Source organism: Mustela putorius, unplaced genomic scaffold (genome assembly GCF_011764305.1).
Source record: "Mustela putorius furo isolate JIRA1106 unplaced genomic scaffold, ASM1176430v1.1 tig00003834_pilon_pilon_pilon, whole genome shotgun sequence".
NCBI lineage: Eukaryota > Metazoa > Chordata > Mammalia > Carnivora > Mustelidae > Mustela > Mustela putorius.
In genome coordinates, this window is record NW_025421987.1 from 105,324,126 (window position 1) to 105,343,962 (window position 19,837).

Here is a 19,837-nt window from a genome sequence, read left to right on the forward strand (position 1 = left end):
TTTAAATAAAACACGATTTCTATACTAAGGAGCTTACAGTTTAATAAACTAAAATGCCAGCATAATATGTAGCATGGTAATAGTGGTTGTCTGTGTTCTGTGCCATTTGTATTTGAGACACTGTTCTAAGGCTTTTACAAAATATGTTTGTTGATTAAAGTAATCCTCTGAGGTAGGGAATATGTCATTTACAGTTAAGGTAATTAAGGCTCAGAGAAGTTAAGTTACTTTAAAAGGTCTTATAACTCTCAGAAGTAGCAAAAACTGGAATTTGTTTCTAGGTTTGTCTAGCTTCTAAGCTCTTCGCATTAGATTATAAAGCCTCAGCATGATTATTGTGATAGATGTACCAATTACAAAGCAAACATGGAATAGAAAGAGAGACTTAGTGACCGGAACCCAAGAGGGCTTCCTAAAGTAATGTCTAAACACAGTTTGAATAGATGAATATGAGCCTACCATGGTTTTTTTCCTTTTTCTCTTAACAGTACCATATTGGTTTTAAGAAATGAGCCTTAACCAAAACTTGCTATCTTCCTTAGCAATTTTTGCACCTTTGCTTATTCTAAGCTTTAATTTTTTTGAGAATATTTTAATAGTTACTTGCTACTCTTTATTAAATACCTCAGTTATGTGGCTTTTTGCCCCAGTTCCCTATGTAACTATTTACAAATAGGAATTCATTGGAGATCTGATTATTGAACCACTTTAGTATATTAATTTATCTTTCTCTTTTTTTTCATCTCATATCCTGGAAGCATGAAATTCAATTGCTATGCTCATAAACTCACTTCTTCACATAAGTCATAGGTTTTTAGGCATTAGCTTAGAAATAACATCCAGATTTAGTGGTTTTAGTGGTTTTAAACTTAGCGGTTCTCACAAGGAAAATTCTTGAAATCCTGTGACCAAAAAACTTGAATTATTAAAGAAGTCACTGTTTTTGTTTTTTATATTACAATAGGAAAGTATAAACATGTTGGGGGAGCAGGGAATGTCCTAGTACAAAAGAACTAAATAAAAGGTCTATTACCCTAATCTTCCCTTCCCCCTTATTTAGGCCCACTCCCCAGAGGTAAGTGATTTTAACTGTTTTGGTTTTAGTTCTTTGTGAAGTTTCTACCAAAGTTCTGTCTTGATTTGTCACCTTTTAAGTGGTGTCTACTACAAAGAATAAGGAATTTCATTTACCTGTGTCACTTCGTCCCCTAGAATTTCCAGTTTTAACATTAGTTATTTCATAATCTTAAATGTGTATTCCTTTAACTTTAGAAAATATCTTTTATCTCTCATTATGTTTAAGATGAAGAAATTAAACTCTCTTAAACTACCTTTTCCATTTCTTTTACCAGTCCACAATTTGTCTCATGAAATTTCAGTAACTTTAAAGCTATGTTTTTTCTTTTTCTCACAGTATTACAATGACTATGGTGATATTATTAAGGAAACACTGAGTAAAACCAGGCAGATTGATAAAATTCAGTGTGCCAAGACCCTCATTCTCAGTTTGCAGCAGGTAAGAAATCTGAAAAGAAAGAGATAAAGAGTAGAATTAATGTTATTGAGCTTTTATGTGCCAAGTATGTACTAGGTATATCATTCCTCATTTAAATTAGGTCACTGTATCAGTACAATAGTATGGATACTTTCTGATACAAAAACATGTTGTATGACTTTTCTTTTAGAAAATAATCTTGTAGTTCACATTTCAAATAGATGGAATTCTAAGGTGATCTACTCTTGGACTAGATGAAATGCCAAACAGACATTTAAAAAGTAATCATTTAAAAAGAAAAATATGAAGATATATTTTAAGAATATTTAATGAAGACAGGGCTACAATAGTACTTAAATAAGAAAATAAGTCACATATAGCAGCATTTGGGTGGCTCAACTGGTTAAGCAGCTGTCTTCAGCTCAAGTCATGATCCCAGTGTTCTGGGATCACGTCTCCTGTAAGCCTTCCTGCTCAGTGTGGAGTCGGCTTCTCCCTCTCCCTCCCATAGCTCATGCTCTCTCTCTCGCTCTCTCTCCCTTTCAAATAAATAAATAAAATTTTTTTTAAAGTAACGTTTCATATATATATATATATATGCGTTCTGAATTGATAAGGGCTTACTGAATGCTGAGATTTCAGGGGGTGAGTGGGGCTGTAAGTATGTGTATATAAACTTAAATACATTTATACATCAACCAGCATCCTAAAGAGTTTAAACAAACGGCAAGTTCAGGGAAATATTTTCAACCATACATAACAAATCCTACAATCAGTAACAAAGATAAATCCCATAGAAAAGTGAATAAGGGATATGAAAAGCCACTTTTCAGAAGAGGAAATCTAAAAAACCAATAACGATATGAAAAGAGGCTTAATTTCATTAATAATTAATAAAGTACCAATTGAAACAAAGAAGTATTTATCACTGATGGGCAGATTAGCATGAATTTAAATGATGGTTAATACCAATGATTGATAAAGCTGTGCAGAAAAAGGCCCATTGTAAAAGAAATTGCTGTTGCCTTCTTAAAATACAATTTTGCAGGATATTTCAAAATTGAAGAAAGATATTTTAAAAGTCACTATTTTTGCTGCTAGGTATCTACATTGGTACATGAAGGTACACACAAAGATATTTATGTAAAAGATGTTTATTGCAGCAAGTCTGTAATATGAAAAATTGAAGATCGTCTAATTATCCCATCAGTAGAGGAATGGTTAAAGTGTGCAACTCTGAAGTAGCTAAAAGATTTTTAAGACAAAATATTAAGTGAAAAATAGCAAGTTTCAGAGAAAGGGCACCCTCTTACACTGTTGGTGGGAATACAAACTGGTGCAGCCACTCTGGAAAACAATATGGAGGTTCCTCAAGAAGTTAAAAATAGAACTACTCTATGATCCAGCAATTGTACTAGTAGGTATTTTACCCAAAAGATACAAAAACACTGATTCAAAGGGATACATGTACCCCAGTATTTATATTCTATATATTAAATGTTATTATCAACAATCAAATTATTGAAAGAACCCAAATATCCATCGCTGATGAATGGATAAATATGTGATGTGTGGGAGGAATATTACTCAGCTTAAAAAAGAATGAAATATTTGCAAGGATGTAAATGGAGTTAGAGATTATTATGCTAAGTGAAATAAGTCAGAAAAAGACAAATAACATATGATTTCTCTCATATGTGGAATTTAAGGAAAAAAAGATGAACATAGAGGGAGAAAAAGGAAAAAAGTGGGACAAACCAGAAAATGGACTCTTAACAATGGAGAACAAACAGGGTTACCAGAGGGGAGATGGCAGGAGGATAGGCTAAATGGGTAATGGGTATTAAGGAAGGCATTTGTGATGAACACTGGATGTTTTAGATACGTGATGAATCACTAAATTCTATAACTAATACTAATATTACCCTCTACATTAACTGCCTGCAATTTAAATAAAAGCTTGAGAAAGAAAAACAGCAAGTTTCAGAACAAACTACATAGTATAGTGTCATTTATGTTAAAAGTTTTCTATATGTAATACATTAATATGTCTAATCTGGTCTAGAAAACCTTGAAACTTTAACATTGATTACCTTTGGAGAGAAGAATGATATTCAGTGGAAAAGAGGAAGGAGAACTTTTATTTTTATATTCCTTGAATTTTGCACAGAGATAGATTTCTTTGTATTTAAGTGTAAGTTTTAAAGTTTAAGGCAATTGTGGGTAGCCATCTCTGAAAACATTTTGAAGTTCAAGAATTTATAAATAATTACATGTGGATACATTTGAAAAATGTTTGGAAGAACTGCTGTTTCTAGTTATGGCACTGTAAGTAGTTCAAACCAATGTGTTGCTGAAGATGAAGAAAACTAAAAAGATGAACAACAAAATTTATTGAAGTGATAAAAGTGCTATTTCAGTGGGATGGTATGATAAGAGTGAACTGAGAGATGGGTGAGTAAGTGAAGAAAATAAATGTAAACAGTACTATTCTGGATCTTTGCCAAAAAGGAGAATCAAAACAATGTATTGATAGCTGGCATAGAAGATTGAGTTAAGAAGTTAATGGCTTTTGTATTTTGGGGTTTTAAGATGCATACATCTTAACTATTGTTAAGGACAATATTGTATAATATAATAACTATTGTAGGAGCAAAATTGCTAAATAGGTAAAGTGGATTGAGATCTCTAGTACATAAGGAGGGAGTGGCTTTAGATGGAAGCCTGGACTATTCATTTCTCATAATAAGAGGGAAGATAGATGTGTATGATAAATTTAAGTTTCTAACCTTGGTGGTAGAATGATAATAGCTTTTATATTCTTTAGTACTTCAGGTTTATTTGGTTGTTATTTTGATACAATATATGTAATGTATATGTAATTTATAAAAGCCCTCTATCCAGCTTAAGAAACTTTATTGTATATTTTGTTGTTGGGTGGTAAATATCACCCCATATATCCAATGTCCTCTTTTACTTTTCTAAGGTAATCTGAACCCTATATTTAATATATTGTCATCCCTATTAAAACAACAAAAAGAACACATAGATGTTTATGAATACAAATATATTTCTATAAACATGTTTCCTTTCCCCAGCCCAAAATATATCTTTTTTTTTGTTAAAAAGAAATAAATTCCTGTCTTCATTTAATCACAAAACTAGCATGAAAATGAGCTCAAGAAATTAGTACTGGTAGATGACTTGGAGAAGGGGAACAAAGTGGCTACAGTTCAATGTAAGGAAGGAAATACATATTTTACCATGTGCCTTTTAAATATTTTAAAATTATATTACCTATTCTAATAATAAATAAGATAAACGAACTTTTCTTAGCTGTAGGTTTTTTCCTCTTTTTTTCTTTCAACCAGTTGTTTAATGAACTTGTTCAAGAGCAAGGTCCCAACCTTGATAGGACATCTGCCCACGTCAGCGGCATTAAAGAATTGGCACGTCGCTTTGCCCTTACATTTGGACTGGATCAGATCAAGACACGAGAAGCAGTTGCCACACTTCACAAGTGAGTGAGCTAAATAAATACTTTCTGTTACACAGAATCTGGTTTACTGGAGTTTAAATGAAATGACTGTTATTTGACCCATTTTTAAAGTGACAAATGATTGAATTTTCAAGTTATAAGAACTTTAGAGATTGTGTAGTGTAGTGAATCTCAACTAGGAGGGACTTTTTAATTTGAAAAATAATTTAACTGCCCGTTTTTTCAACTTATAAAGTATATAAAGTAAAGTTTCACAAAATACTCTTGTCTGTCAGTGAGAAGATGTTACAGGAGACGTGGTTTAAAAACACTGTGCAATGCTGATTTGGTCAACCTTACTTCATAACTGAAAACTGACTGACAGAATTTCATAACTGAAAACTGAGTGACACACAGCTGTTTGATACCATGACCAACTCTGAGAACCAAGTTTTCTGACAGTCTAGTTATCTTCTTAGGGTATTGTGCTACCCCTACAAGATACACATAGAAATTTAGCTTTGTTTCACAACTTAGAGTTTTGTACTATAAATATTAAGCATATATATCATACAAATTAACATGGTTTTCTCCTTCAAATTTATCATATTTTTCTACATTTAGTGATGATTATCCTGCCTTTCTGAATACTTTCAAATTCTAGCCCACTGAGAGAACTATACTCCCTAGCTGGAAAAAATAAGGTGATACTTTCTTTTACTTCAGGGATGGCATAGAATTTGCCTTTAAATACCAAAATCAGAAAGGACAAGAATATCCACCTCCTAATCTGGCTTTCCTGGAAGTACTAAGTGAATTTTCTTCAAAACTCCTTCGACAGGACAAAAAGACTGTGTAAGTTGCTTTTATCATAACACGCTTGTAATTTTAAATGTTTTTTTTTTTTTTTAGAAAAATGTTAATCATCTAGATATAATTACTGTTGATAACATAAGCTCTGATGGCTTATTTTAAGGAACTACAGTTTTCTATCAAGCATTTATATAGTTCTTTCCCTGCTTGCTTTTAGTACTTTGGAATGAAGTGGGAAATGATTTCTTATTCCACAATTCAAAGAAATAGGGACATTGGCTTAGCCATTCTCTTTTCCTTTTATATTAATTGTGTTTTAGTTTTACAGATGGCCATTAACAACACCGTTTAGGGACATCGACCCCCTCACAAAAATTTTGTGTAACTTTTTTTTTTTTTTTTTTTTTTTAATTTAAAATATCAGACATTCCTTTCTACTTCATTTTTAAATTTTTTATTGTAGTTGAGATGCAGTATTATATTAGTTTCAGGTGTACAACAGTGACTCAACAATTCTTTACATGATTCAGTGCTCACCGTGGTAAGTATAGTAACTGTCTTTTACATAGAACATTATTACAGTATTATTGACTATATCCTCTATGCTGTACTACATATAAGTTTTGATTCTCCAAAAACTTAACTATTAATAGCCCCCTATTGACTGGAAGCCTTACTGATATCAGCCAATTAACATATTTCATATGTTACATGTTTTATATGCTATATTCTTAGAATAAAGCAAGCTAAAGAAAAGAAAATGTTAAGAAAGTCACAAGGAAGAAAAAATATATTTACACTGTTGTGGTGTATTTATTGAAAGAAATCCATGGACACCTGGGTGGCTCAGTCAGTTAAGCATCTTCCTTTGGCTCAGGGCATGATCCCAGGGTACTGGAATGGAGTTCCACATGAGGCTCCCTGCTCAGTGGGGAGCCTGCTTCTCCCTCTGCCTGCCATTCCTCCTGCTTCTGCTTTTGCTCTCGCTCACTCTCTCTTTGACCAATCAATCTTTAGAAAAAGAAAGAAAAGAAATTCACATATAAGTAGACCTGCACAATTCAAATCCATGTTTAAAGGTGAACTGCATTTTTTATTTGAGTTAGTTCAAAAAGAGTGATTTCTTTTTCTGAAGTTTAAAGAAATAATATATGCAATTTTCATTAAAAAATATTGATGGGATCCCGAATTTTATAAATTGCTAGGAAGGTGTGTCAGTTGTAATAATAGGCTAAATGAACAGAAATTTGGAAAGACAGTTAAATTTTTTATTAATTTGGTATTTCTAAGGGAAGATACTGACTTTGTGTTGGTCAGAAAAAAAATGTTTTTTTAAAGATTTTATTTATTTGTCAGAGAGAGAGCACAAGCACGGGGAGAGACAGGCAGAGCGAGAAGCAGGCTCCCCACTGAGCAGGGAGCCTGATGTGGGACTTGATCCTGGGACCCTGGGATCATGACCCGAGCTGAAGGCAGATGCTTAACTGACTGAGCCACCCAGACATCCCGATCAGAAAATATTTATTAAGCCCATAATCTGCTAGGTAATGTTCTATAGCTATTGTTTTAGTATGGCCAGGCAGTGAACAACACAGAATGTCTGCCCCCAGAAAGCTTTTGTTTTAATGCAGGGAGACACAACATAAACAGAAGAACAAGAGTCTGAGGCACTGAAATAGAGTAATATGATAAATAATAGTAGTGTTGGGTATTTGTGGGGGTGGGGTGGTTTGAAAACTCTTATTATAGGCATTTACAGGTATACATTTTCCTTCAAGTTCTACTTTAGCTGCATCTTGTAGATTCTGGTAGCTTGCATTTTTGTTTTCATTCATCTCAAAGTATGTTTATTATTTCCCTTGTGATGTATTCTTTTATCTTTTGGTTGTTAGGAGTATTTTGTTTAATTTCCACATACTTGTGAATTTCCAAATTTTACTTCCATTATTGATTTTTAATTTCATTCCACTGTGGTTAGTGAATATACTTTGTATAATTTCAGTCCTTTCAAATTTATTGAGGCTTGTTTTACAGACCAACGTACGGTGTGTTCTAGAGAATGTTTTATGTATACTTGAGGAGAATATGCATTCTTCTGCTGGTGTTGGGTGGTGTTGAGTTAGCTGTTAGGTCACGTGGCTTATAGGGTTTGTTTGTTTGTTTGTTTGTTTTAGCAGTTTTTAAAAAAAATAGTGTTTTTCAACTCTTCTTTTTCTTTGTTGGTATTTTGCCTAGTTGTTCTATCCATTATTTAAAGTGGGGTATTGGAGTCTTCCCAACTATTATTGCTGAATTGTTATTTTTCCTTTCAGTTTTGTCACTTTTTACTTCATGTATTTTGGAGCTAGGTATACATGTTTATCATTATTATGTCCTCCTGATGGATTGACTCTTAGATATCATTATAAAATATTTTTCTCTGTCTCTAGTAACTTTTGTCTTAAAATCTGTTTTGTCTGATACTAGTATAACTATTCCAGCTGTATTTTAGTTATTGTTTGCATGGTATACCTTTTTTCTATCCTTTGACTTTCTGCCTTTTTTATCTTTGAACCTGAAGCGTGTTTCTTAGAGATGACATGTAGTTGGATCATGTTTTGTTTATAAGAAGTGGATGTTTTCTAGTGTAACATTTTACTTTCTTCAAAAATACTTAATTATACATTTTTAGTTATTTCCTTAGGTTTTTTTTTTTTGTAGGCCTTAAAATACGCATCTTACCAAAATTTCTTCAAATTTATTCTAAGGAAATATGTAAACTTTACTCCTATGTAGCTCCATTTCTATTCTCCCCCTTTGGTGCCATTATTGTTACACATACCTGCATCTAAATATGTTACAACCCAACAACACATTATTATAATTATTACTTGATGTAATTGTATGTCTTTTAAATACCCTTAGAGGGGAAATGGAGCCTTATATATTTATTATAGAGTTTGTTTTAATAGCCTTATTTTCCATTTCTGGTTCTCTTCATTTCTTCCTGTGGATTGAAAAATACCATCTGGCATCATTTCCTTACACTAATAAATCTTTACTTCCACCTACTTCTTTTGTTTTATTATCAAATATGTGTGTGTATTTTATTTATTTGACAGAGATCACAAATAGACAGAGAGGCAGGCAGAGAGAGAGGAAGGGAAGTAGGCTCCCCGCCAAGCAGAGAGCCCGATGCGAGGCTCGATCCCGGGACCTGGGATCGTGACCCAAGCCAAAAGCAGAGGCTTTAACCCACTGACCCACCCAGGCGTCCCATATTATCAAATATATTATATTTCTATTTTATTGACACAACAGTACAGTAATACACGTTGTTTTTATACAATTGCTGTTTAAATCAGTTAAAAAAAATATATATGTATATGTACATGTATATATATGCAGTTATATTGTTTTTTCTAACTATCTATTAATTACGTTTCAGCTCTCTTTGTTTCTTCAAGTGTAGATTATTCTCTGGCATCATTTGCTTTCAGCCTGAAGAACATCTTTTATTATATCTTGTAAGGGAGGTCAGCCAGCAACAAAGTGTTTTTATTCCATCTGGGAGTGTGTTTATTTTTTATTTAGCTTTGGAATATAGTTTTGCTAGATATAACATTCTTGTTTGATAATTTGTTATTTTCAGTACATCGACTGTGTTATCCCACTGCCTCCGCCTCCCATTGTGTCTAATGAGAAGTCATTGGAGTTTAAACTTAATGGAGCTGCCTTGTATACAATGAGTTACTTTCTCTTCTCTCAAGGTTTTTTCTCTGTCTTTGGCTTTTAGCTAAAATTTTGCCTGTGATGCATCTGGGTGTGGATCTTTCTGCATTTATTTGCTTGGACTTTGTTGAGCCTTGAGAATGTGTAGATTAATTTTTTTCATCAAATTTGCAAGTAATTAACCATTATTTCCCTAAGTTTATTTCTACTCCTTCTCCTGGTACTCCCATTACACCTACTAGTGCACTTAATGATATCCCACATTTCTGTGATGCGCTGTTCATTTTTCTCCTTTTTTTTCTCTGCTCTTCAGAATCCATAATCTCTGATATATTTTCAAGATTAATGATTATTCTGCCAGCTCAAATCTCTTGAGCCCCTGTGGAGAATTTTTAATTTTTGTTATTGTACTTTCTAGCTGCAGAATTTCCATTGGTTCTTTTTTAATAATTTCTTTCTTTTTTTAAGATGTATTTATTTATTTACTTATTTGAGAGAGAGTGTATAGCGGTGGGGAGAGACAGAAGGAGAGGGAGAAATAATTCCAAGGAGACTCCCTGCTAAGCACAGACCCACCCACCCCCAACACAGGGCTCACTCTCAGGACCCTGAGATGACGACCTGAGCCAAAACCCAGGAGTCGGATGCTCAACTCACTGAGCCACCCAGGCATCCCTATCATTTCTTTTTATTCATATTTTCTATTTCCAGAGGTAGTGACATCATATTTTTCATTCTTTATATATACATATATTTTTTTAGTTCTTTGAACATTTTTTAATAATAGCTTTGCAGTATTTTGGGGCCACTGTTGTTTTGTTTTTTTGTTGTTTTTTTTTTTTATTTAACAGAGAGAGAGAGATCACAAGTAGGCAGAGAGGCAGGCAGAGAGAGGGGGGGGAAGCAGGCTCCCTGCTGAGCAGAGAGCCCCATGCAGGGCTCGATCCCAGGACCCTGAGATCATGACCTGAGCCAAAGGCAGAGGGCCTAACCCACTGAGCCACCCAGGCACCCCTGATTTAGCTTAATTTTTTAAAGAAGTTTTGGTTCATGCCAAACTTGAGGGAAAGGTACAGAGAATCCCATGTATATACCCCTGCCCTTATACATGCATAGTCTCCCCATTATCAGCATCTACCACCAAAGTGACACAGTTGTTATAATTGATGAACCTACCTTGACATACCAATAATCACCAAAGTTATATTGTAGTTCACTCTTGATGTTGTACATTCTGTGGGTTTAGTCAAATGTATAATGACATCCATCTATCATTACGGTATCATACAGAGTATTTTTTTCACTTCCCTAAGAATCCTGTGTTCTGCTTGTTCATCCTTCCTCTCCTCCCCCCCCCAACCCCTAGCAACCACTGATCATTTCACCGTTTCCATAGTTTTGCCTTTTCCAGAATGTTACATATTTGAAATCATAGGGTATGTAGCCTTTTCAGATAATCTTTTGTCACTTAGTAATATGCATTTAAAGTCCTTCTATGTCTTTTCATTGCTTGGTAGCTCATTTCTTCTTCATGTTGAGTAATATTCCATTGTGTAGAAATACCACAAATGATTTAGCCATTCACCTACTGAAGGACATCTTGGTTGCTTCCTAGTTTGGGCAGTTACAAATAAAAGTGCTATAAACATTCCTGCATAAGTAATTGTGAGGACTTAAATTGTTAAGTCTTTGGGTAAATACTAAGGTATGTGATTGCTGGGATCACATGGTAGGAGTATGTTTAGTTTTTAAGAAATTGCCTGTCTTCCCAAGTTGCTATACCATTTTCTGTTCCCACCAGTAATGTATGAGAGTTTCTGTTCTGCATCCTCACCAGGATTTGGTGTTGTCAGTGTTCTGGATTTTGGGCATTCTAATAGGTACATAGTGGTATCTCATTTTAATTTGCATTTCCCTGATGACATATGATGTGATGTATCTTTTCATGCTTATTTGCCATCTCTATATTTTCTTTGGTGGGATGTCTATTCAGATCTGAAGTCCATTTTTAAATCAGGTTGTTTGTTTTCTTACTGTTGAGTTTTAAGAGTTCTTTGATTATGTTAGATAGCAGTTCCATTAGGAGATGTATATTTTGGAAATATTTTCTCCCAGTCTCTTCTTACTCTCTAGACAGTGTCTTTAGCAGAGCAGAAGTTTTTAATTTTTTTTTTTTTTTTTTAAAGAGAGAGAGATCACAAGTAGGCAGAGAGGCAGGCAGAGAGAGGGAGAAGCGGACTCCCCGCTGAACAGAGAGCCCGATGAGGGCCTCGATCCCAGGACCCTGAGATCACAACCTGAGCCGAAGGCAGAGGCTTAACCCACTGAGCCATCCAGGTGCCCAGAAGTTTTTAATTTTAATGAACTCTGCCCCAACAATTATTATTCCAGGGACCTTGCCTTTGGTGTTGTATCTAAAAAGTCATTGCCATATCCTGGTTTTTCTTGGGTATTATTTTCTAGAAGTTTTATATTTTACATTTAGGTCTGTGATCTGTTTTGAGTTGATTTTTGTGAAAGATCAGGGTCTGTGTCTTAGACCAATTTATTTGCATATGGATATCCAGTTGTTCCCGCACTACTTATTGAAGAGACTGCCTTTCCTTCTTTGTCAAGGATCAGTTGACTATATTTGAGTCTATTTCTGGGCTCTCTTTTCTGTTCCATTGGTCTACATGTCTGATCACTTGACAGTACCACACTGTCTTAATTCCTATAGACTTTTCTTTATTTTTCCAGCCTTACTGAGATAAATTTGACATATAGCATTGTGTGTTAAGATGTACAGTGTGTGATGATTTGATATACATGTATATTGCAAAATGATTATACTGTAGCTTTTTTAAGATTTTATTTATTTATTAGACACACAAAGAGAGATCACAAGTAGGCAGAGAAGCAGGCAGAAAGAGGCAGGCTCCCTGCTGAGCAGAGAGCCCGATGAGGGACTCAATCCCAGGACCCTGAGATCATGTCCTGCGCCAAAGGCAGAGGCTTAACCCACTGAGCCACCCAGGCACCCTATACTGTAGCTTTATAATAAGATTTCTAGTTGGATAGTGTCAATCCTCCAACTTTGTTTTTCTCCTTCGGTATGGTATTGGCTATTCTGGGTCTTCTGCCTTTGCTTAAAAACCTTAAAATCCACTTGTCACTATCTACAAAATAACTTGTTGAGATCTGGGTTGGAATTGCATTGAATATAGATCAAGTCAGAAAGAACTGACTTAGCAATACTGTCTTTGTAAGCATGAACGTGGAATATGTCTCCATGTATTTAGTTCTTTTATTTCATTCATCAGAGCTTTATTGTAAAAGTTTTCCTCATATATAGATCTTGTATATTTTTTGGCAGATTTACACCTTAATTCATTTTAAGGGGTGCAAATGTAAATGACATTGTTTTGAATTTCAAATTCCACTTGTAATTTTGTATCCTGCAAACTTGGTACAATTGCATGTTCGTTCCAAAAGAGATTTTTCTGTCAGTTTCTTAGGATTTTCTACATAGATAATCATGTCATCTGCAAACAGTAACAGTGATTTCTTCCTTCCCAGTCTCTGTACTTTTTATTTCCTTTTTTGTCTCATTGAATTAACTGAAATTCCCAGTACAGTATTAAAAAGAAGTGGTGAGCAGGGACATTCTTGCCTTATACCTGATTTGTTGGGTTATCTTCAGGTTTTTCACCAGTAAGTATGTTAGCTGTACAGTTTTTTGTAGACTGTCTTTATCAGATTGAGAAAAATCCCCTTTTATTTCTAGTTTACTAAGAGTTTTTATCAAGAATAAGTGTTAGATTTTGTCAAATGCTTTTTCTATATTTATTGATGTGATACTTGATTTTTCTTTTTTAGGCTTTTGTTGTGATGGAATATACTAATTTTCAGATGTTGAACCAGCCCTGCATCCCACTGGGTTACATCCCACTCGATCATGCTGTATATACTTCTTTTTCTATTTTTCTAATATTTTGTTGAGGATTTTTGCTTTATATTCATGAATTATTAGTCTGTAGTTTTCTTATAATCTGTCTGTCTGGTTTTGGTATTAGGGTATTACTGGCCTTATGGAATGATATAGAAAGTATTGCTTTTCATTCTGTCCTCTGAAAGAAATTGTAGAGAATTGGTAGCTTTCTTCCTTAAATAACCAGTTAACTCATTTGAGCCTGGTGCTTCCTGTTTGGGAAGGTTATTATTTATCGAATCAATTTATTTAATAGATACAGGCCTCTTCAGATTGTTTCTTCTTCTGGGAGATTTGACAGTTTGTGTTTAAAGGAATTGGTCTCTTTCACCAGGATTATCAAATACGTGGGCATAAAGTTGTTTATAGTATTCCTTTATTTTCCTGTTAATGTCCATAGGATCTGTAATGATGTGTTCTCTTTAATTTCTGGTATTAATAATTTGTATCCTCTGTTCCCCCAACCCCTGCTCTCCTTAGGCTGGCTAGAAACTAATCGATTTTATTGTTGTGTTTAAAGAACCAGCTTTTAATTTTGCTGATTTTCTTTATTGCTTTCTGTTTTTAATTTCATCGATTGCTATTCTAATTTTTATTTTTTTCTTTCACTTTGGATTTAATTTGGTCATCTTTTTCTAGTTTTCTAAGGTGGAAGCTTAGATTGTTGATTTTTGGATCCTCTTTTCTGATTTGTGCATTCAATGCTAACTCCTTCCAACCACTGCTCTTACTGCATTGCATAAATTTTGATGTGCCATTTCATTTAGTTCATGATACTTTTATATTTCCCTTGGGAGTGCTTCTTTGTCTCATGTGTTTAAAGCACATTATTTAATCTCTGTATATCTTTATGATAATGATTTCTGATTAAATTTCTAATTAATCTTAATTTAAGAGCAGACATTGTATGATTTCTCTAATTTTAAATTTGTTGAGATGTGTTTTATTACCTAGAATGTGAACTCTTGATGTTACAGGTGAGCTTGAGAAAAATATATATTTTGGTTTTGGATGAAGTCAGTCTGTAGATACTAATTCTATCCAGTTGATTGATGCTGTAGTTGAGTTCAACTGTGTCGTTACTGATTTTCTGGCTGCTGAATCTGTCCATTTTTTTAAAGATTTTATTTATTTATTGGAGAGAGAGAGTGAGTGAGAGAGCACAAGCCTCGCGGGGCTGAGGGGAGGCAGAAGGAGAAGCAGACGGCTCGATGTGGGACCCAATCCTAGGACCCTGATATCATGAACTGAGCAGAAGGCAGATGCCTAACCAAGTGAGCCACGAGGCACCCCTGAATCTGTCCATTTCTGATACAGGAATGTTGAAGTCACCCAACTAATAGTAGTTTCTATTTGCAGCTAGTTTTTGCTTCATACAGTTTGATGCTCTGTTGTAAGGGATATACATGGTAAGGATTATTATGTTTCTTGGAGAATTGGCTCCTGTATGATTGTGTAATGCCCTTCTTTATTCCTCATAACTTTCCTTACTTTAAAGTCTGCTCTGTCTGAAATTGATGTAATTACTCCTGCTTTCTTTTGATAACTTTTACCATCTATTTATTCACTTTTAGTTTATGTTTATGTGTGTCTTTACACTTAAAGTGGATTTCTTATCGACAGTTGTACTTGGGTCTTGTTTTTTGATCCACTCTGGCAATCTTTTACTTGGTACCATTGATGTTCAAATTGATTATTGATGTAGTTGGATTAATACCTACCATATTCCTTACTGTTTCTGTTTGTTGCCCTCATTCTTTGCTTTTATTTTGTCTTCCATTCTTTTTTCTGCCTTTTATAAAAAGTTTCAATTGAGCATTTTATGAACCATTTGCTCTTTTTTCTTAGCATATTGTTAAACTTTTTTTAAGTGGTTGCCTTAGAGTTTGCAACATATATTTATAGCTAATCCAAGTCCATATTTAAATAATACTGTATTACTTCACAGGTATGAGTACCTTATAATAACAGGTGTGAGTACCTTATAACAAACTAATCCCAGTTTATCCCTCCTTCTCTTGCATCATTGGTGTCATTTATTTCACTTATATATAAACATATATAATCAAATAGATATATGCAGATATGAGATATATATATATAAGCATAAATAATCAGATACATTGTTGGTATTATTTTGAACAAAAATTTGTTTTGCCAGATCAGTTAAGAAAAATTAAAGTTTTTCTTTTACTTGTTCCTTATTCATTATTATTTTACTTATTCCTTCTTTAGCTTTTTTTTTTTTTTAGATTTCATTTATTTATTTGACAGAGATCACAAGTAGGCAGAGAGGCAGGCGGGAGGGGGGTGTGGGAAGAAGTAGGCTCCCCACCAAGCAGAGAGCCCAATGTGGGCCTCAATCCCAGGACCCTGAGATCATGACCTGAACTGAAAGCAAAGGCTTAACCCACTGAGCCACCCAGGCACCCTTTAGTACTCTTCTTATTTTATGTAGATTCACGTCTCTGACCTATATTATTTTCCTTCTCTCTAAAGTACTTCTTTTTAACAATTTTCTTTATTTATTTGAGATAGAGTGCAGGTGTGGGGGAAGGGGCAGAGGGAGAGGGTGAGGAAGAGCATCTCAAGCAGACTCCATGCAGTGCATAGAGCCCAACACAGGGCTCAGTCTGCGACCCTGAGATCATGACCTGAGCCAAAACCAGGAGTCAGATACTTAACTGAACCACCACCCAGGCACCCCTCTAAAGCACTTCTGCAAAATTCTCTCAATTTTTAGTCTGAGAAAGTCTTTATTTTCCTTCACATTTGAAGGATAGTTTTCCAGTGCACAGAATTCTAGTCTGGGGGGGGCGGTTCTCTTAACACTTTACTCCACTCTCTTCTTGCTTGCGTGGTGTTTTGAGAAGTTAGACATAATTCTTATCCTTATTCCTTTATAGATAAAGTATTTTCCCCCTCTGGCTTCCTTCAAGATTTTTTTCCTTCATCTTGGATTTTTTGTAGTTTGAAAATAATGTGCTTAAATGTAGCTCTTTTGTCATTTTACCCTGCTTGGTGTTCTCTGAGTTTCCTGAATCTATGGTTTGGTGTCTGATGTTAATTTGGGAAAATTCACTATCATTTCTGTTTTAAATTATTGTTACTATTGTCTCACTTCTCCTTCTCATATTCCCATTATATTAACACCTTTTGTAGTTGTATTATAGGCAGAGAAAGGGGGATGCAGGCTCCCTGCTAAGCAGAGAGCCCAATGTGCGGGGCTCGATCCCAGGACCCCGAGATCATGACCTGAGCCGAAGGCAGAGGCTTAACCCACTGAGCCACCCAGGCGCCCCAACAATCTCTCTGCTTTTCAATTTGGATTTCAGTCAAGGATCCTCTTGCTGTGCCCCCTAGAGCAGAGGTTTTTTTCCTCACCTGAGTCCAGTCTACTAATAAGCTCATCAGAAGCATTCTTTATTTCTTTTACAGTTTTTATCTCTACCATTTCTTTTTGGTTCTTATGATTTCCATCTCTCTGCTTTCATTGCTCATCTGTTCTTGTGTGCTGTCTACTTTTTTGATTAGAGCCCTTATCATATTGGTCATGGTTTTTTTTTTTTTAAGATTTTATTTATTTATTTGTCAGAGAGAGATAGCACACAAGCCGGGGGAGTGGCAGGCAGTGGGAGAAGCAGGTTCCTTGCCTGCCGAGTGGGGCTCAATCCCAGGACCCTGGGATCATAACCTGAGCTGAAGGCAGACACTTAACTGACTGAGCCACCCAGGTGTCCTGACCATAGTTGTTTTAAATTGCCAGTTTGGTAATTCTGATATTTCTGTCATATCTGATTCTAATGTTTGCTCTGTCCTTCACATTGTGTTTTTGCCTTTGATATGCCTTTCAACTTTTTCTTGATAACCAAACATGATATACTAGATAGAAGGAACTGCTGTAAATTACCTTTAGTATTATGGTGATGAGGTATGGGAGGAGGGGAAGCATTCTATAGTCCTATGATTATAGGTCTCGTCTTTTAATGAGTCCATGCCTCTGGATTGTAAACTTCCCAAGTGTTTCTCAGTTCTTTTCTTTACCCATGGTTGGGACAAAATGGGTAGAGTGGGCTGGAGTTGGGTATTTCTCTTACCCTGGATAGATTAGGTTCTGATAATATCCCAGCAAGTTGTGCTCTGCTTAACCAGTTTCTCCTGAAGAGAGGCTTTGTTAAGAACAATATACTCTGGCAGATTTTGGAATGGTTCCTTTTCCTTTCCCTCTGCCAATAGCACAGGAGAGTTTGCTCTAATATTTTACTGTGGAAACCCAGTTGAGCTTCTGGAGGTAGATCTCACAATATTATGGAGAGGTCCCCCTATGACTGGGTCCCTCTGAGTTTTGAACTCTCTGATTGGTCACAGTGAACTTCCAACAATTTGTGAATTACGGCTTAGGTTTTCCTACCCCAGCAGTGGTTCTCAAGGTGGTTTTTGTTTCTGAGTTTGCTCCAATAAACTGTTCTCCCTATGTCTCACAATCTTGGGGACAACTATTTTCCTCTCTATGGATCCAGGACGTTGTTGATGATTTTTTTTAGTCTGTTGAGCTCTACTTGTTAGGATGCAGCGACAACTTCCAAGCCCCTCACAGGCAGAACTGGAAACCAGTCTACTGTGATTTTATATTTAAGCTTTCTAGAAGTTGCTTTTGGGTCAGAGCAGCTTATTTTTTAACCAGTGTTTGCACTTAAGCCCTTGTGCCAGTGAGGCTTCCTCCCTGTGTTGGTAGATCAGTGTAGAGCATGGTGAATGATAACAAAATGCCCTCATCCCCTGTTCTTTTTGCCCATGAGTAGATGCAACTTAAACATATGTGAGGAGCCTTGCCAACTTGTATGAACATCTGTGATCCCAGGAGGGCTCTTCTTAGCTGCCTTTTCCCCCTGTTCTGTTAAATTTCTGTCTGTTCTACTCTTCTTTGGTTGCTGGGCAGAACTTTTATGCCACTGAACAGGATCTGGGTGGGACAGCATCCCTCTGCTCCCAGAGTAACACCCCTTTATTGTGAGCAGGGGGCCACGTGTAACCCATAGTTTTCAGCTTGTCCCTCCAGGTGGTCTTAGCCTGCTGTGCTTGGGAGAGAGTTACTACCTGACAAGTAGAGGATGGTGAAGAAGGGAGCCTTCTTCCTCCTAGCTACTGTCCAGAAAAGAGATTCCGCAAACCACCCATGGCCTGCCTTTTCCAAGGTAGCTCTAGATGAGGAGCTAGAGAAGGAGGGGGCCCCCATCTTATCCATGTCTGCCCAGAATAGAGGTCCTAGAGTAGCAGTGGTGGGGGAGAGAGGACAAGGAAAAGGATCAGATCATGGTTCAAATGCTACAAACTCTCACTGTTTTACTGAGATTTAGATTTTCTTGAATAAATGTTTCTCCATTTGCTGTATGCCCTTAGGACAATTTCTGAAGACTTTAAATGATTGTCTTTTATCAATTTTACCAGTTAAAAAGTTGTTATGCCAAGCTCCTCCCTTCACCATTATAGAAATCATGCCCAGGTTTGAACACTTGAAAAGAAAATTCAATAACCTTTTGACCTAAACTTCTGATTTTTTTTTTTGAAAGTTGATACAGGAAGCAACACACACATTTACACACACATACAGGCTTAGTAATACATTCACCTATTTAAAAGCATTGCAGGGCTTGAAGTGATACATGAAGTGCTTCCATGAAAATCACTGTTCTTTTCTATTGTGTTTCTAGTCATTCATACCTAGAGAAATTCCTTACGGAGCAGATGATGGAAAGGAGAGAAGATGTATGGCTTCCACTCATTTCCTATAGAAATTCACTAGTCACTGGAGGTGAAGATGATAGAATGTCTGTGAACAGTGGAAGTAGCAGCAGTAAAACATCCTCAGTAAGGAATAAGAAAGGACGACCCCCACTTCACAAAAAACGCGTAGAAGGTAAGTCTGCCTTTACCCTATGAGACAAGTAGTTTGCTTACTATTGCAGAGGTTGAGTGGCAAATCTGTTGAAGCAAGGTAGTACTGTTAGGTATATTATTTCCTTGTAGATTTGACACATACTGAGAGGTTAAGGCAAAGAGATTGGAGTAGACAAAGTGGAATAGAAAAGGGTCAAAGAAAAAGAAGTTAGAAGAGCATGAAACACAGAGGAAGATGGTGCAGAGAAAAAGAAGAAACAGTTATAAAGGTTTATAAAATTGATCCATACATTAAAATTTAAAATAAGGTAGTCATAATGTCAGTTATCAAAATTCATCCTAATGTAAAAAATATTCTGATAAGTTGAAGGTAGACTTCTGCATCAGACTGAATATACCAAAACAACTTTCCATTTCTACCCCATGGATGGATAATTCATTTTTGTGCAATAAAATAATGATAGCCAACTCT

The 19,837-nt window shown here is 35.5% G+C and overlaps 1 protein-coding gene across 3 annotated transcripts in view; it reads left to right on the forward strand.

The window, feature by feature from the left end:
* Positions 1-19,837, forward strand: part of STAG1 (stromal antigen 1) — a 428,247-nt gene that overhangs the window by 398,825 nt on the left and 9,585 nt on the right. For all 3 annotated transcript variants that reach the window (XM_013061415.2, XM_004762454.3, XM_045088872.1), the window contains 4 exons: positions 1,415-1,516; positions 4,867-5,015; positions 5,700-5,828; positions 19,179-19,384. In XM_013061415.2, the coding sequence (XP_012916869.1) occupies positions 1,415-1,516; positions 4,867-5,015; positions 5,700-5,828; positions 19,179-19,384 (586 nt within the window). The remainder of the gene's footprint in view (positions 1-1,414; positions 1,517-4,866; positions 5,016-5,699; positions 5,829-19,178; positions 19,385-19,837) is intronic.